At 42.2% G+C, this 18,709-nt stretch overlaps 2 protein-coding genes across 2 annotated transcripts; one reads left to right on the top strand and one right to left on the bottom strand.

Moving 5' to 3' along the window:
* Positions 1-2,958: 2,958 nt before the first annotated feature.
* Positions 2,959-4,119, top strand: LOC135495270 (uncharacterized). The gene is made up of 2 exons (XM_064783733.1): positions 2,959-3,465; positions 3,732-4,119. Exons 1-2 carry the CDS (start codon positions 3,224-3,226, stop codon positions 4,117-4,119), a joined length of 630 nt encoding a protein of 209 aa, XP_064639803.1. The 5' UTR covers positions 2,959-3,223.
* Positions 4,120-4,530: 411 nt separating this feature from the next.
* Positions 4,531-9,050, bottom strand: LOC135495269 (uncharacterized). Its single transcript, XM_064783732.1, has 10 exons — positions 8,794-9,050; positions 8,106-8,256; positions 7,762-7,942; positions 7,284-7,599; positions 6,553-7,093; positions 6,204-6,396; positions 5,587-5,829; positions 5,247-5,418; positions 4,927-5,075; positions 4,531-4,706 (listed from the first exon to the last, which is right to left on the bottom strand). Exons 1-10 carry the CDS (start codon positions 9,048-9,050, stop codon positions 4,531-4,533), a joined length of 2,379 nt encoding a protein of 792 aa, XP_064639802.1.
* Between the last annotated feature and the right edge of the window lie 9,659 nt (positions 9,051-18,709).

Genomic DNA, 18,709 nt, shown 5'->3' with positions numbered 1-18,709 from the left:
CAGTATGCCAACAAGTGCACCTTCACAGAAAATGCCTGTTATGTCCAGTGATCCCTTGGCCATATAGCCAAAAGTTACTCTCAACAATGACGACTCCTCGATTCAGTCTCGCACAGACACTGTGTCTGATTCTGAACTTTTGGCCACAAAAGTCACTGAGTCCATGATGCTCAATGAAACCATTTACCGGGACATGGCTGAGTTCCGCAGTGACGTGTGCCATATGGTCAACGACGCCCTTGAAAAACGTGATCACGCTGGTGCCGACGCCAACTGGCAGTTCATCAAAGAACAATTGGAAAAATAGCATCGCAAAACGAGCCTAACCCCTCAGCCTATTAAGGTTGAAGGTGAGATAATGGTGAAGTTGGCTTAGTGGAGTGGCTAGTTTGCATATGGAAATTAAAATTGTGGAAACCTATTTTGAGGATGTGAGCGTGGCGGCCATATTGAATTTCGAATCGCGCTGATTTCGAAAGGAACCTTCCCCTTACAAAATGCATTAGGCCTACACTCACTAAAAATTGATTCCATCCTCCAAGCCGTTCTCCTCGAAATTGACAGAAACCGATTTCAAGCACGTTGCCCTGGTGACCATATTGAGAATCAGAGAATCAGAACGAGCAGGTTTTCGAAAGGAACCTTCCTCTAGTCACCCCCAACGTACATACCAAAAATGAATTTGATCGGACGAACGGTTCTCCTTGAAATTGACAGAAACCGATTTCAAGCACGCCGCCCTAGTGGCCATATCGATAATCGGAACGAGCCCGTGTTTGAAAGGAACCTTGCTCTAGTCACCCCCAACGTATATACCAAAAATGAATTTGATCGGACCAACGGTTCTCCTCGAAATTGGTGGAAACCAATTTCAAACACGCCGCCCTGGTGGCCATATTGATAATCGGAACAAGCCCGTTTTCGAAAGGAACCTTCCTCTAGTCACCCCTAATGTACATACGAAAAATTGAATTGATTGTCCCAGCTGTTCTCCTTGAAATCGACGGAAACCAAGTAGCAGACGCCCGCCCGCCCGGATGGACAGACGGCGCACGTGACGACAATACCCCTCTAGCCCATTTGGGCTGAGGGGTAAAAACAGAACACTGTGTTGCAAGAACGTTCCCGCAGGAAGTGTCACTGTCTGTGTACCTGTGCGACCAAATCTGCTGCACCAATGGAGGAAACAAGTGAGCCAAGCACGCACTTCTCCCGCTTCGAAACTGATAAGGACAATACGGATACATTGAGTGTAACTAGCTTGGACTTCATGGATTTAATGTGAAATGTGTGTATGGTGCTTCAAATTCTTTGGTACTAATAGGATGTGCAGTGTTACTGGTCAAATTTTGCATGGCAATCCGATGTAATGGTGCTCTAATTTCAAATTCAGCTTGAACTCAATGTGTTTGACAAAATAGAATTCATCTTTGTAGACCGATTCTCTCATTTTAGCAACAGTCCTTTTGAACTAAGGCTGCTGTGTGGTATTTTATAAGACTGTTTTCAAACTTAAGGTGACATTCCACGTGAGAGAAAGTGTCGACATTTTCTCTCAGTGACTGTCGACATAAATATATTTGATCCATCCACGTGCGAGAAAATCGTATTGACAGTTACTATCGGAGAGATGATTTCTAGCTATCGCGAGTTTCTCTCGAGAGAATGTTTCCGTAGCTTCTTCCACGTGAGAGTAAAACTGTCAGAAAACAGCCATCGGACGGTCATTGATCCCTCCACGTGCGAGTTAGGCCTATTGGGAAAGGTATTTAGTATGATGCCTTCGAAGAGAGCGGAGGGAGCAGCCGCGGCTGCGGTGTACATTATTCTACAAAAGAAGAGGAAACCGAAGAGGAAGCACAAGATCTGGGCTCACAAGTGACTGATGAGAAGAGAAACCTATGGGGCTTATCATGCTTTTCAGCAGGAATTACTCCTTGAAGATCCGAATTTTCGTTCATTGATGTTGGATGTAATGGCAGGGCTGCAGACGGAGGAGTTTTCGCGAAATGCTCATTGGCTTTGGGTCTCGAGAACAAAACGCTTCATTTACCGCCCCCGGAAGTTCTCCCAGGACGAAACCGCAAGGTACCGTACGTTATAGTAGCCGATGATGCATTTCCACTTCGTGAGAACATAATGAAACCGTACCCGTTACGTAATATCCCGGGAGCGATGCTTATTTTCAACTACAGGTTGTCAAGAGCAAGACGAATTGTCGAAAATGCTTTCGGACTGCTGTCCACTGTTTTTCGAGTCTTTCGAAAGCCAATACCAGTAGGGCCGGAAAAAACGGAAACAATAGTGTTGGCGTCGTGCGCATTACACAACTTCATGATATCAAAGAAAGCCTCCCGTCATAGGTATGCTCCGCGTCGCCTACCTGGTTCTTGGCGAAAAGAGGGTATGCCCAAAGATAACCTGCTTCCCATTGAGCAATTAGCTGGAAATCACCATGCGCTCACTGCTACAGCAATCAGAGATGAATTACGGGATTACTTCCCATCTCCACAAGGAGAAGTTCCTTGGCAGTATGGATTGATGTAATGATGCTAAAAGATGACAGTTTCATAAGCAAAAGCAAACATAATGTATGAAAAAATATGAAATAAAAATGCAGCGCTTACCAACACTGGACGAAACATCAAATTTCAGTGTCTTTCAGTTTTACTTAAAATCAACTGAAAAACGTTGCTGCCTTTCAGTCAACGGAAAGTTGACTTAAAGGCAACTTAAAGAAAACTGAAAGATAGATACATTTCAGTTGCTTAAAGGTACTGAATGACACTGAAAGTTTTCTTAAAGGTAGCTTAAAGATAACTGAATCATGTATAATAACCAGTTGCCTAAAGACACTAAATGCCACTTAAATGTTTTCTTAAAGGTAGCTTAAAGACACTGAATGACACTTAAATGTTTTATTAAAGGTAGCTTAAAGTCCACAATTCAAGCTAACCTCAAACATCCTATTTTTGTTAGATTATGATAATGAAATACTCATATTAATGAAATATCCATCAAACATTTCAAAAGGTAACCTCGATCCACCCAAAAACAAGCTTTTAATCGCCGCTCGGAGCCCGTTTCCGAAGAAAACAATTATCTAGGTCATTATGCAAATTCGCCCTGAGCTGACCGGAGGTGACGTATTACTAGGGACACAATGAGGATATAGGAACTGGGTCAGTCTATTCAACGTGTTCAATGCATGTCAAGTTGAACAATGAGCGACACAGATTCCACAATATCTTCGGATCTGAGTGACTTTGATGTCTGGCCAGAGTGTGAAGAAGGTGCCGAAGGTACAGAAGAGAACGTGGAGGAAGGCGATTGGGCAATTCAGCCATACATGTTCGAACCAGAGGCGGAGGAGGAAGAGGAACATTCCGACGCTGCTGATGAAGAAATGGCTGGTGATGACGGAGCCGGAGCGGCTCTCGTTGATCACACAGTTGTGGAAAACTGGTGAGTTTGAAACCCTATCCAATGTGTCGATATCATGCCTATGCCTATGCCTTAGGGCTATGGCCCAGCCTACCTTACGAAGTCACGATAGGCTGCTCTGCTTTAGGCCTACAGACAATTTTGACTCGATGGGACGAAACTGGCCTAGGCCGGTAGGCCATGCCCATGTATGTAGGCCTGCATCATGTACATCGCGATGTGCATGCCATAGGCCTACTTGGAATGTAGCAGGCCCTGTTATTTTCACTGAAGTACTCTCTTTTCAGGTGCACCTGTGGCTCCTGCCAAGTTCTACCTACAAGGGGCGAGTGTGTTTGTTGTCGGCAGGTCGCAGAGTTCGGAGAGAAGATGGAGGGGCTGGAGTGTTTCACACGCCATGAAGACTTTGCCAACGCCTGCCTGAATAGGACAGTTTTAGAAATTGCCTGGTTGCAGTATCGACAGCAGTATGGCAAGCAAGCCTACGATGGGCCACTCTTTAAAAAGTTGCGACATGTTGCCTACAGGCAAGTTGTCAGGTGGACCTACGGTTACCTCGGGAAAGACATTCGGGTTGTGATCCCTTCCTGTGTTGTTTGTAACATTCGTGCTGTGTTCCCTGCTCCTGGACTGGAGGAAAATGCCTATTATCAGGGATTTGTTGATGGACAGTAATGGCAGGATTGTAAAATTTGTGAATTACCATGCAGAATTAATATAAAAGAAAGAATACATAGTATTATGCTAACATTTCTTAGAAACACTTTATTTATTCACTTACAATGAATCCAGGTATAAAAAATGGTTTCATCTGACTACACCCCCTTCCCCTCTCAACCCACCCCACCCCAAAATGATGCTATGATACATTAGAAACACAAGACTTCGTCCAACAAGTCCATAGCTCAACCCCTCCCTTCTACACAGTTGGAGCGGAAAAAGTAGCTGGATAATATTTCCAAAAATTATGAGGCTGCCGCTTTATGTTGATTAATATGGAGCAGCGAACAACATCCAATGCGCAGGATGATAGGTGGAAGACTGACCACATTAACAGTTTAATGTCCTTAACAGTTTAATGTCAGTTTAATTTTTCTTGAAGCGTTGTGCATGGGCATTTTGCTGCATCTTGATGGCTTCTTCTTTGGGTGGCCTTTCAAACCGTGAACAAAGAGGTGCAGGAGTGTCTCCCTTGTCAATCGTGTAGTCATGCCCAGTCAAAACCAGCCTCTTGACTTCCTCCTCAAACTTATCAACATAACCTGAAATAAAAGACGATTATGAATATAGATATACTGGTAATCCTTTTTTACCACTTCTGTTTCTCCATGCATTAACCATGCAAAAGAAGATCATGTACTACACAGTAAAGGGCATGTTTCAATATTATGTTCGCATGACATAGTCAGGCGCAGTGGCACCCATGAATTATCTTGTCATTTAACAAAATACATGTATATTGACTGAACTGAAACTACTTGCCAAATGTCGGTGCCCCTGATCTTGACGTCACAATATGATTTCCATATCGGTTCTTTGGATGACGAACAGAAAACCGAAGTTGGCCATCCTTATTCTGGTGCTGCTTCCTCCCAGCATTCTCATTGAAATGCAATGCAGCAATCTCTAGCCTGGAAATAAACACAGTAAACTAATTTAACTCTATGGAAATGGATATTCTACAGCTCATGATCATTCAAGGTGGTTCCCTTTAAAATGTGCCTTCCTTCACCAGCATGGTGATGTTTTGGTGTTATGTCGTCATGCTGTAATGAACAGCGTTGATACAATTATCATCGTACCTGCTTTTCATCCCATTGTATCCGAAATGGTACATCTTTGGGGCGAAGTGTAGAAGGCTGCTATGGTATCCCTCCAAACCAGATGTCTGGCCATCCGAGCTGAGCTTTGAGATTGAATGTAGAAGGTTCTTGTTGAGAAGCAGAGCACACACCTTGTCGTATTCTTCTGTTCCTAGAAGACAAAAACCGTAGAGGAGTACCAAAGTAACTTCCGATTGATTTAACAATTCAAACACAGTGTTTTCATACACAAATAAGTTTGGAAACACAATTTCTAGCTTAATTCCATGAATACAGCAACCATTATTGGGGTAAAGGGTAAGGGCATGCACATACTCACCTTTCTTAAACCACTGCCTTCGAATACGACTGTGGATACACTTGGGGAACAGTTCGTTTTCTTCGTGCGTGTGGACGCCGGCTATATGGTTCACTATTGATCTCCACTTGGCCAAGATCAATGATTGGTCGTTATTGCTGGTCATGGCACACCAGTACAAGTGATTGATAATACTTTTCAGCCATTTGTTGACCAGCTGAAACCGCCTGTTCATGGTTATGGGCTTGAGTCTTTTCCTCAGTCCTGGAAGTATAGTATTGTATAATGTGAACTTTCCTAGATGACAGACAGGAGTGTCGTATGGTTTAACTAAATGAACTAGACACAATTTGCGATAGATAACTTCTATAGTGCGTCCGGGAAAAAAAACCCAACAGTTCATCATTTTTCTGTGGGTAGTTTTTTTCCGCACGCACTGTATACTATAAAATTCATAAGTTAATCGAAGTTACCTAAAAGTAAAGGTTGACGACTGGAATCTTGTTGATCATTTCTTAATGCCACATCCAAAAGAGTTAACATGAGAACCGACGGAATTGGGAAATGAGAAACAAGATTATATTTGTTGAGACAAAAAGGCAGTGTGTGCAAATCACAGCACTGATAGTGGTACTCACCTTTAGCAACATGCCACACATCAAAATAATGCCTTATGGTGTCCGATTGTTCCTCTCTCAACCACTTCTCCACTGATTTGTGGCCATCAGTTGTTAATTCTATCTTAACATGTGGGGCGTATGCTTTCACTTCATCGACACATCGGGACAGACCCTCCAGCTCCATGTGGTAGGAGTTCTTAACCTCAGTGGACTGCAAAATAATGAGGCACATGAAAAACTGAAGTGATATGAATGTTGTTGTAATACAAATATGACTTCAGGATACTGCCTCAGTGAATGATGGCAGAAACAGGCTTCCTGGAAAGATATGCCATAATAGCAACGAGAGCCAAATTGTAGTTTTTACCTGAACAAGTTGTGTCATGACAATGGCGTTTCTCTCTGTGTCATGTAAACTGTAAGAACCATACTTCGCACAATGGCCGGGCGAATCGCACCTTCCATCACCGGAGAGTTTGGCCACGTCCTCTACAGCTGCCAGTGCCCGGATGGTCTCCTCCTCCCAAACATTACGTACTGCCTGGTTCAGGTACTTTGACTGGTGTCGAAAATATGTTCCGGAGGAAATGCTTCGAATGCCCCAGAATTGCAGGACCCTTATTACTTTGCTTGGAATAGCACCCGCTGCAAGAATTGCCATCGATAGGCCGATGTTACCAGCATATACTGTTCCAATCATTTCCTTGCTCTGCCATTTCCAGATACCATCACATGACAAGCATGACTGTGTGATGGTCACCATTGAACCGTCTGTCCCCGAAATCCGGCCTTCTGCTCCGAAATGGCCGCAGTTGTAGCAGATTTGGAACAGCTCCAAAAGCTTGGACACTGAAACTGCACACATACCCTCGGTCAGGGATGAGGATGCTCGCTTATTGTTGGCATCACTGAAATGGATTTAAGAAAAATAAGTATCTCTTTAGATACTAAAGATCTGTTGACATAATTTTCATTTACTAGTATGAAAACTCAAACCCTTTCCAACAAGGTACTACATTCCTCTTGCTCTATAACAAAGGTTTAATGCAACTTATGCAGGCCTACTGCAAACCTTGCACATCGTGCTATGAAACATACCTAGCAGATGCAACACTTTCCAAAGACATATTTGGATTCCAAGAGGGGTCCTTGGTTTCATCATCCACAAATGACAAAGAATGCTTTGCCAAGGGCTCAGTCTCCTCATCGTTACTTGAATCAGAACGCTTCCTCTTGTATTTTGGCTGAGGGGTAGATGCAGCTTCAGGCGTACTTGGTACCTCCATGATCGACACTGAAGTGTGGGTGAGGTCAGGTTGAAAATTAGTGGTCTGCGTTTCCTTTGACCGATATGGCATCCGGACTTGATGTCCCCTCGAAACCATTTCTGCTGGAGGAATGCTGACAACATAAACTGCAAGAAGAGTGGGTCAATAGATAAATGGGTTTAAATGAATGTCAACATTTTTGTCACGTGGCATTGCACATCACAGCATCATAGGAAGTACTTGGGTACACCCAGTTTAGGATATTGAAGAAAAACTCAGTTTAGGATATTGAAGGAAAAAAAACTCACTTTCAGACCTAGTTAGTCGAATGCTTGTTAATTTGGGACTGGGCGCTACGGGGGCAGGCGTGGCAGGCACCTCGAAATCAATCTGAGGGTCACTATCATAGCACTTGGAGTCATCATCACTCTTAGTCATTGATTGTTCAGGTTGCAGTTGGTTTAAGTTGGCAATGGCTTCATTAACAGTCTGCATTGAAAAGAAAGGAAATGGTACTTATTAGTAAACAGCATAAATCCAATAATCTACCTCGGTCAAACACCTTCCTTGACTGGGTCTACAAATGTATCATAACAACGGTACATTAATGCTGATGACAGTCAACAAGTACTATAGGTACTGTTTTACATACCCGTTTGCGTGCCCTTATCGATGCTGCTGCTCGACCTACATTCTGCTCACTTCTTCTGGGAGTGGCAGGGCCAGGGACAGGGTCAGGGGCGCCAAGGCCAGGAATAGGATAAAGGATTGTTGGTACTGCATCAGGCTTTCTTCTAGGAGGTCTGGAAACCAAAAATCACAACTGGTAGGTTGTCAATCCCAAATTAAACAAAGCCAAATATTTACGGGCCATATAGTCTGATGGCTTCTATGTCCAATCAAATCTTGTGCGTGCTAGGCATGGCTAGGCAAGGCATTTATATGATGAGTTGATGAGTTGGGCCATGCAGCAATGCATGTCATGAATGACACATGTAGGCTATGATGTTGATGGAATGTCAGCTGTCATGCTATCACATGTATCAGATGCTCAACGCACCAGACGCCAACCAGGTCCCAGAGCCACCAAAAAGGAATGCATAGTGGGACCTTAGCTTCTCGGGCGGCCTAGTACAAGTCCAAACAACCCATGCAGTCCCTTGAAACCGAACCCAGTTACAGGAAAGGCTATTGTTAAACTGTCCGAAATTAGGTACGAAGCGATCTTTCCGGATATTGAAACTTCTTTACAAGTGGGCAAAAACGTCTTTCTTTACCTGTTTACATTCGAAATTACGAATCCTCAGTTGTTTGAAGACAAGAAAGATGAGTTAACTAACCTTTTTGTATGGTAGTCCGCCTCAATGGCACATTCCAAGGAAGGAATATCCACAAAACAATCTTCCGTGAAGTGCCGGTTGCATACAACTGTGGACGTATTGCCAGGCTCAGGCTCGACGAAGTTCAGCCTCGAACGTTGAACAAACTTGACCCATTTTTTACAAACTGCCTTATCTTTTGGAAAAGGGAACGTTGAAATGCCGAGTTTACTGTCGGTCCGATTCTTGCATTTGCCGACAACACAATAATTTGGCATTTCTTAAGGATGATGGGATCGCGACGAGGATCTAGAAGCAACATGAGCAATGTCCGCATTCCCGAACATGTCTCCCTAGTAATACGTCACGACCCGAAGATGTCCGAAAATACCCGAAGACATTTATTTTTAGCGGCCGATGGATTATCGTGCTACAAAGTACTCGATTAAACTAAGTTCGAGCACAATATTTTTGAATTTAGTGTTTTTTTCTCATTGATGTGATCATATAATTGAAGTGGTCGACTTATATTTTGCTTGAATTGTGGACTTTAAAGATAACTGAATGAGATATAGGCCTAAACATCGGTTGCTTGGCACCGAAAGACACTTGGAGGTTGTCTTACATTTTACCTAGTATTAAACATGTCATAATAATCCAACATTTTTCCCCCGAAATCAGTACATAGCTAGCTATAAGGTCATTGTTTTGCCCGGTATCCATTCTGTAGATCACAGCTATGACTATACGGGTTTAGGAAGACAAAAGATATCTTCCGGACACCATGTTCCCACCATTTGTCCAGGATTCGGGGTCATCTCCCTCCCCCATTAGGCCTACTTATCCCCCTTAGCGACACATAGGACGTTTTCAAGGGGAAATAAGCGCCCCCCCCCCCCCCCAGTGCTTGAGAGCCAATCCTGTGCCCCATGCATGATCAGCATTTGTCACCTCCCACAGAGATGAGGGGGTTAGGACATCCTGTATCCGCCCCCCCCCCAAATACATGTAATCAAATTCATTTTCTGAAAATAAGAGATACTTTTTTACGGAAGACAATAAAGATGTCTTCCTGACACCATTTCCAGGATACTAGGGCATCTCCCCCTGGACATCTCCCCCTGGAAAGCTACTTGAATGCATGGGCGATTAGTATAACCCCCCCATAGGACATTTTTTGGTGGTGGTGGGGGGGGGTTATACTAATCGCCCATGCATTCAAGTTGCTTTCAATGTCACTCAGTATATTACCTTTAAACATGTTAAACAACTAATATGTATAAACCTTTCAGTTATCTTTAAGCTACCTTTAATTACCTATGATTGATGCCGGACAATAAAGATCATGACAAAAAGATGTCTTCCTAACACCATCATTACCAGATTATATTCCCCTATTAACATTATTTCCTCCTGGACACATCCCCCTGGTGAGACATATATACATGTACATTTATATTGTGTCCCAGCTTCCACCCACCCCCTGCTTAGAGACAATTTTGTGTGTGTTATTGTTTCCCAGCATCCACTTTATGCATATCTGAACCCCGCTTAAGAATCACGTAGTAGTAGTTGAGATATCCTGTACTTTATCCAGCATCACCCCCTGATTGAAGACAATGTATAAGATCGAGCAGTGGTGACCTGTTTCCGATGAGCCAATTCTACCCCTGATGCAGAGATGAGATAGGGGTTTGGGACATCTTCTTTATCCTGCCCCCCCCCCCCCCCCCCACGAGAGACACAGTGTGGTGCACCCACACACCCTCCTGCTTGATCGAGACGTGTGTAGGCCTACTTATGCGTCTCCTGGCCTCCTTGAGTGAATAGTGTGGTGGGAGTCTAGGAATCTTTCCTAGTATCACCCCGTCCCCCCCCCCCCCCCCGATTCAGAAGACAGAGCCAACTTTAGCCACCAACATATTTTGTAGCCAAGGTTGTCCCCTCTAGCCTGTTGCAAAGTTGGCCATGTGTCACACCATTTTCAATTGCTTTTCCGAGCATGCTTTATTGTTCATTTGAACTGCTTCTGCTGCATGCCATGCTATGTTTTAAGTCTACTAACAAAAGCGTCCGTCTTATCACATGACATGTACCAGTTGGAGTTGGTATTTGATGGGATTGGAATCATCTGGACCCGAGTGGATTGTCTAAAGAATAGTATATGCACTGCTCTGTTGAAGTTGATTCATTCCCTGCTGCTTCCAGTTAATTGTTAATGTTTGCTCAAGTTAGTGGTCTGTGACCTGTTGAGGAGTCCAGGACAGATGAGCCAAATAACAACCAATGGAGGAAACTCCACTGATGATAAGAGCTCCCACCTATGAAAAGGCTGCTAACTCAGGATATTTCAACTCAAATGAACATCCATGAAAGAGCAGATGGGAGCTCATACAATCAGTGGAGTCAAGGCTTGAGGCTTGTTCATTGCAGACAGTCTGAGCAAGTCACTCCCATGGGACCTACCTAGGAACCATGTCAGACAGTGACCAGTCTCACTATGTACCTGACCTAAAATCAGTGGAACCCCCAAAAAAAGGCCAAAATGTGGTGAACCTTGAGAAGGAGACAACTATGGATGTATGTTTATGTTCTTGCTAGGAAGAAATTTTCATTAGCCACTCTTCCTTGTATTTCAGCTGCACTCCGGTGTAAATTCAAAAGTGACAGGGACTCCCATAATAGGACGCAAAAAGGGCTGTCATTAGAGCATGCAAGGAGATGCAGACGCCAGGGGAGGATGCGTGAGGTAATTTAATTTTGCAGAGTTATTTATATCCTAAGTTAAAGGGGAATGCACCCGTTAAGCTGTCGCACACATGTTAATCAGTAGTAATCACCCCTATTCTGGTAATGATAGTCGCAGTCCATGCATTGGCAGGCTACCGTGTATAAGCCATCCTATATGCATTGTACTAGTGGATGAGTAATCACGAGGGGCGCTGAATTCGGGGTTGTAGTCGGGTTACAGGCCCTTTAACAGACATTGACTGTGCCAGAAGGTAATGCATGTATGATCAGGAGTAAGAGGTTCAATAAGGGGTCATCCACCATTTTCATGAGCGTACAGAGAGTACTCTTTTGAACAACCCCTCTGAAAGTCTACGGTCCGTTTCGGAAAGAATGATGATTTCGCCGTTGGCCCTATCACAGCCATATTGTCGACAGTACTGTATATCGAATATGGTCGGTGTTGCATAGTGATATCTGTTAAAAAAGAGGGTGATATAACCTAAGTCATGTTTTTTCCCCTTCAGAAATTAAACAAAATGTCAATGGCCTTCTCAAAGGCTAAATCACCACCATGGGAACCGGAGGAACTTGAGGAGGCAAAAATCATACTGAGTCTCCCAGAACTTCTAAGCTCGGAGGAATCCGACGTCGAAGTAGAGGATGGCAAAGAACGAAAATTCCTGGTTGTCAAGCGTCTCCCTTGGGAGAGAACGAAAGTCAAGAACATAAAGAAAAAACTGAGGAGGATCAATGAGCTCTCCCTGTCGCCCCTCCAGAAGGCAATGGCCCTGGAGAGGCGACGGGACGTGCCAAATGTCATTTCAAAACGTCCGGCACCAGCGCAGGCCCCAGACTGGGCAGTCCGACATATCTAGAGGCTCGATGTGTTCCATCCCTGTAAGTCCTAGTACTAGGAAGAACTCTTAAAGGGTATGGTCACTTAGTGACTTGAAGCAGACATGTTTACCAAGTCTAATTTCAGATGGTTAGAATGCATTTACAAAGCCAACAATCAATAGTAACGATTGATTATAGTTTTGAGTACATCATGGGCACTTGAAAATATCACTTTTTGATTTCGGTGCTTTTAGAATTCCAAACTCTTAGAAAGGGGTCAAATTCTGGGTTGAATCGGAGATCCATTCCCTTTAAGATGCTGGTTTTACTAATGGTGATAATGTGACTATCAAAGCATGAAGATGACCTCATGATTTATGAATAATTGTGTTAATTTGTCCTCAGGTATTATTGTACAAAATGTAGGCACTACTTTGTTCACTACTGTTAATTTTTATGAAGTTAAAATACTTGCGTTTTTCAATAATTGTGTCTTGCATCTGTTTTACTACTGTTCACTACTGTTAAAAACTACTGTTCACTACTGTTAATTTTTATGAAGTTAAAATACTTGCGTTTTTCAATAATTGTGTCTTGCATCTGTTTTACTACTGTTCACTACTGTTAAAAACTACTGTTTACTACTGTTAATTTTTATGAAGTTAAAATACTTGCGTTTTTCAATAATTGTGTCTTGCATCTGTTTTACTACTGTTCACTACTGTTAACAACTACTGTTTACTACTGTTAATTTTTATGAAGTTAAAATACTTGCGTTTTTCAATAATTGTGTCTTGCATCTGTTTTACTACTGTTCACTACTGTTAAAAACTACTGTTTACTACTGTTAATTTTTATGAAGTTAAAATACTTGCGTTTTTCAATAAAGTTGATTTTTTGATAGAATTGTGTCTTGCATCTGTTTTATAATGGAATAACTGCATATGACAGATGACCATGATAACGGGAAAATGCTTTCAGTTGAAAGATGGCTGAAAGATCATTGGTTTTCCTGTGAATGCTGAAAGATGGTCATTTGTTATCTTTCATGTGACCATAAAGATGGCTGAAAGATGGTCCCTTGTGCTGATTTAAGTGACCTTTAAGATGGTCCTTTGTTCTACTTTAAGTGACCATAAAGATGGCTGAAAGATGATCCCTCGTGCTGATTTAAGTGACCATGAAGATGGCTGAAAGATGATCCCTCTTGCTGATTTAAGTGACCTTTAAGATGGCTGAAAGATGATCCCTCGTGCTGATTTAAGTGTCCTTAAAGATGGCTGAAAGATGGTCCTTTGGTTCTACTTTAAGTGACCATAAAGATGGCTGAAAGGTGATCCGACATGCTCATTTAAGTGACCTTAAAGATGGCTGAAAGATGGACCTTTAGTGATCTTTTACACGGCTTTAATAGACATTTCAGCTACCTTTAAGTGGAAGGTAAAGATGACTGAAAGACACTGAAATAGATCGGCCATTAAATCACTTTCAGCTTTGACTTTAAGCACCATTCAGTGTCTTTAATTTTTGCTTAAAGGCAACTGAAAGAATGTGTTTCAGTCATGTTTAAGGCATCTTTAAGCCGACTGAAATTTAATTTTTCGTCCAGTGCAAATTAGTTGTTGAATTTCTTCCTGGCATTCCTCCCTTAATGAACACGAGCACTTGAAAGAACGGCCATTTTGACACGTAGTTTTCATCAGTGCCTTGCCCTGACTTTTTTTCCCCATCTTCTTTATCTCAGCTGAGTACTGATTTCGGAGGTTGTGTATCATCCGTTGGTATTCTATAACATCTCTCTCCACAACTGCCCCAATTTCTTTCCACGCCAACGCCTTCTTTCCCCTGTCTCTGTAGAGATTAGATTGCACATCTCATAGGCACGGGTTGCCCTCATACACAGCTATCAGTTGGAGTCGTTCCTCTTTGCTTGCTTCCATGTTGCTGGTAGCTATGCATATGCGCCAAATGACCAATGCATTGAATACTTGCTGGAAGTTTATTGCAAAAAAGAACCAGTCCTATTCATTGAGAGCACTATCTGACTTAACAAAAAGTGTCCGAAATGACCTACCTTTGGTCCGTCCACAGGACATAAGATCGCCCAGCTATACACTTCTGACATTTATTGATCGCTCTCGGACAGCTGCTCGCAGCATCTTGTCCACATGCGACTTGGTGTCTGAGAGTGTCTGAGAGTGAACTTCTGAGAGAAAACTCTCACGTGGAATGTCGCCTTTAGGCTGTGGCCTGTAACTGCCATACTAAAATGAGGTTTTCTACATTAAGTTTGACAGTTTATTGGAGCGAGTGAAAGTAGGACAATTGAACCTTGAATTTTATGATCTGATGTACATATGAAACTGTTGGAGTATTTTGCATATTTGTTTGCATTTGTTATGATTTAACTAAGTCAGGGAACTAGCCATTTGAGATTTAGCAGCGATGCAAAATTTTACTCAGAATCTCTATTTTGATAATTTGTTCACACATAGGCAATTCAGATAATGCATTATTTTGATAAACATCGTGTATTTGGTAAATCTTTTGATGGATGGTGCTTATTGTGTGGGGGAGAGCGCCTCTGTTCAAGGTAGACATTGTGTCACCAGAGTAAGAGAGAATTAAGGCTGTGTTGATATCTTGATAGATGGGACAATTTTGGTCTCATTTCAGTCTTGCTTCTTAACCCTTTCGCTGCCAATTTATTTTTTTGTTCTGCAACTGGCTGTGCCGGTTGAATTTTCCATATTTTCCAAATTTCGACCATGGTTCTTATGAACCTAATTTATGAGAAATCCATTGGAGACAGAGTGAAATAATGTATATAAAAAATGTTCAGTATGACCTACTCTTCATTTTAAAAATATGAAAAAGTAGGTCATGACCAATTTGCATGACGCCATCTTGAATATATAATGAGGAAAACTAAATGTTGGTCAAATTCTCTTGTATTGAATAAAACTGTTATGTAACAATCAAGAATACAACTTTTTTACATCAATTCTAGTCCCTTGCAATCTTCTAACACAATCCAAACATTTTGCATGCCTTGATATTCTTTTAAATATGTGATTTACTTGATATAAGTGAGTCGAAAATGCGGATATTTCACATCGGGAAATGTTTCGCCATTTCAACCTCAATTTACTCAATAAAGTTGCATTGTTCGAAATACGGAAGTTAGTTTCGTTTTGAAGCGTGTTCACTTCTCTACCACGCCATCTATTGTATTTTGCACAAACTCGATCAGCAAGCTCATAATCGACGATCTTCTGAGGTAGGGTAAAATGTCGCACAGCGGCGACATCGGCACAGCGAGTAGGGATTAGCGTTGTGCCGAGCGGCGACATCGGCAGTGAAAGGGTTAAACAGAGAAACATTGTTCATGTTGTATAGTTGGTAACATTCCAAAATTTAGACAAATGGTTAACCACATTATTTGTTGATCACTGAATTTCCCTTGTGGGTGATACCTATTTTGATACCGATTCTTACTTTGATTTTTGGTAAATCTGTCTTGTTTGATGCCATGTATGAATGCTTTTAACTTTTGGTTGTGTTGTTAGTAAATTTGCATGCATTGTTTCACTAGTCAATTGTTTCAAAATGTTGCAGTGTCTCTACACTGTACATTAAGTTTGGTCAAAGTCACTGTCGCTTGGTGAACACTTGAATAACCATTATGGTCTTAAGGTGTGACAATTAGCTTGGTTTGAGTTGGTAACTTACATGTAGTTGTGTGTAAAGATTGGTGCTAATAAGTTTACATTGTTGATTGGCAACAGGAGAAGAAACATGAAACTTGTGTTGAGTGTGTGGGATTACATGTATTATGAATGTTTGGAATTGGTCTTTCAGTGCTTTGTGCATGGTATGTTTAAAGTGACATGCATTTTAAGGGTGTGTTCATAAAATTTTTGGTGACATCAAGTCGCTTCTTCTGTTCTATTTCAAGTTTAATTTCATAAACCGTAAATAGATGTAATAATCAGAATTCAGCTCCAGAATTCAAGGGTCAGCCGAAAAAACAAACGTTCCAAAAACAATTCCACTTTTTCCCATGACCCATACGCCATCTTTGATTTCCGCTGTCTTTTCGACAAGAAGGATATCATTTCACTCGATTTAAAATCTCTAAAAATCGCGGTGAGTATGGAAGGGGAAGGTGCGATAACCCCCCCCCCCAGAATGATGTAGAAACATCGACAGAGAAGCCCCAGGGCAAATTTAGCTCAGGTGTGGGCGCGATGAAGGGGTTTAAGATCCCCAAAATTCATCATAAGCCAAGACAAGAGTCGGCTGCTATTGGGCCTAATGCACATGGTGTGCATGCAATGCATGGCACATGCATTGACAGGGCCAGGGCAGGCTCGCCAGAAGTGGTGGGACTTGACAGTCCCGGCGAGTTCTCTAATGGTTTAAGCTATGATGGGGAGGAATCCTCGGCCTCATCGAGGCAGGGCTATAAGTCGGATGACTCAAACACGAGCAGTGCCAGTGACTATGAGTCGCTTGATGATGATGATAGTAGCTCTGAGGAGGAACACCGGCGTGGTCGTAAAAATAAGCGCAAACGTCGTCATCATACCAGGGACAGGGTGACAGCTAGTGCTAGTACTAGTGGTCACGACACAAAATGCAAGTGTCAACGCTTTGACCCCTGCGGTGACGAGGGTGTTAGTGCACGTCATTTGACGGAAAGCCGGCCCAAGCGGCATATGTCAAGAAGCATTTCCTGGAGTTTTTGTCGGACGACATGGTTCAAGGTGATGAAAGAGACGCCTGTCCCAAAGGATGGCATCTTTAATGTACCAAAACTTGAGGGCGATATGCTGGACCTGCTGCCGTTCAAAGATAAAGAACAGGTTAATGAAACGGCCAGGGGCCATTGTGCTCACCGTAAGTATTTTTAGTAGACAGTTACAGAAAGTGCTACAGTATGTAGGCCTTTCATAATTTATACATGCATCTGTGACCAGTTCAGAGCCGGCCCTGGCCAAGTGGTGAATCCGAGACTTGTGGTTCCAAGCTTGTAGAGTCTAGGTGAAAATAATAGTGAAGAAACGTGCCACTCCATGACAATGGTGAATATATTTTTAACCTTGACCTCAGTGACCCTGACAGGTAGGTCAAATAACAAACCAGGGTGATATGTGATGTAGACACATCCACCTGACCATAACAATTTCATCACTCGTTACACTACAGCAATCGGCAAAAAACGATTTCCAAGATGGCCGCCTAATTAAATCTATGGCACCAAATAAATCAAAAAATGAAGAAAATGTAAGATAGAACTCAGAAAAGAAAAAAGGAAAAGATGAAAAATAAAAATATTTTTGGCTGTCCTTGACCGGGGTTTGAACTCACGACCTTTGGATTGCCACAATACGAGGAAAAACCCACAAAACATGCAATTTCGGCCATATTTGAATTCCGATCTGGCTGAAACTTGGCATACAAATAGTGGCTTCTTAGATGCATCATTACAAAAAATTAAAACTCTTTACATTGAACAACGACAAAACGTACCAAGAACGGTAAAGTTTTCAACTTTGACCTCTGTGAACTTGAAAGGTGGGTCAAATCAAAAACCCGTAAGATATGTGATGTATCCTTGCTGGGAGTACCTACCATGAAACTTTTATCAAAAACAAATCAGTAATAAGCGAGAAATCACACTTTTTGAGTTTTGAGTTTGGGCCCCCTGGTGGCCAAGTCAATAATCAGGCCGAACCAAAATTCAGTGTAAAAGGTCAACTGACCTAGGGGGTCATTTGTTCAAAGTTTCAAGTTCATAACTGTTGCGGTTGAGAAACGTGCCATAGTTACACTCAAACGGCAAATTTACGCCATTTGACCTCTGCGACCTTAAAAAGTAGGTCAAATCCGAAAAATTGTGCAACATCTGAGGTAACCTTGCTAGGGGTCCTTGCCATAAAAATTTCATCAAAAACAATTTGCTAATAAGCAGGCTATTGCACTTCTTACTTTTTCTGTTTTGGCCCCCTGGTGGCAAAGTCAAGAATCAGATCAGGCTGAAATTCAGCACCAGACGTTATCTGATATAGGGGGTTATATGTACCAAGTTTCAAGCTCATAGCTTTGGTAGTTGAGAAACGTGCCATAGTTACACTCAAACGGCCAATTCACGCCATTTGACCTCTGCGACCTTGAAAAGTAGATCAAATTAAAAACCCGTAAGATATATGATGTATCCTTGCTACCTACCACAAAAGTACCTACCACAAAAGTTTTATCGAAAACAAGTCACTAATAAGCGAGATATCACACTTTTTAGATATCCACATTTGGCCCCCTGGTGGACAAGTAGAGAATTAGATCGGACAGAAATTTAGTGTCA

Source organism: Lineus longissimus, chromosome 11, assembly GCF_910592395.1.
Source record: "Lineus longissimus chromosome 11, tnLinLong1.2, whole genome shotgun sequence".
In the NCBI taxonomy this organism is placed as follows: domain Eukaryota; kingdom Metazoa; phylum Nemertea; class Pilidiophora; order Heteronemertea; family Lineidae; genus Lineus; species Lineus longissimus.
Note: the sequence above shows the minus strand (reverse complement) of the source record. Positions and strands in the feature narration are given on the sequence as shown.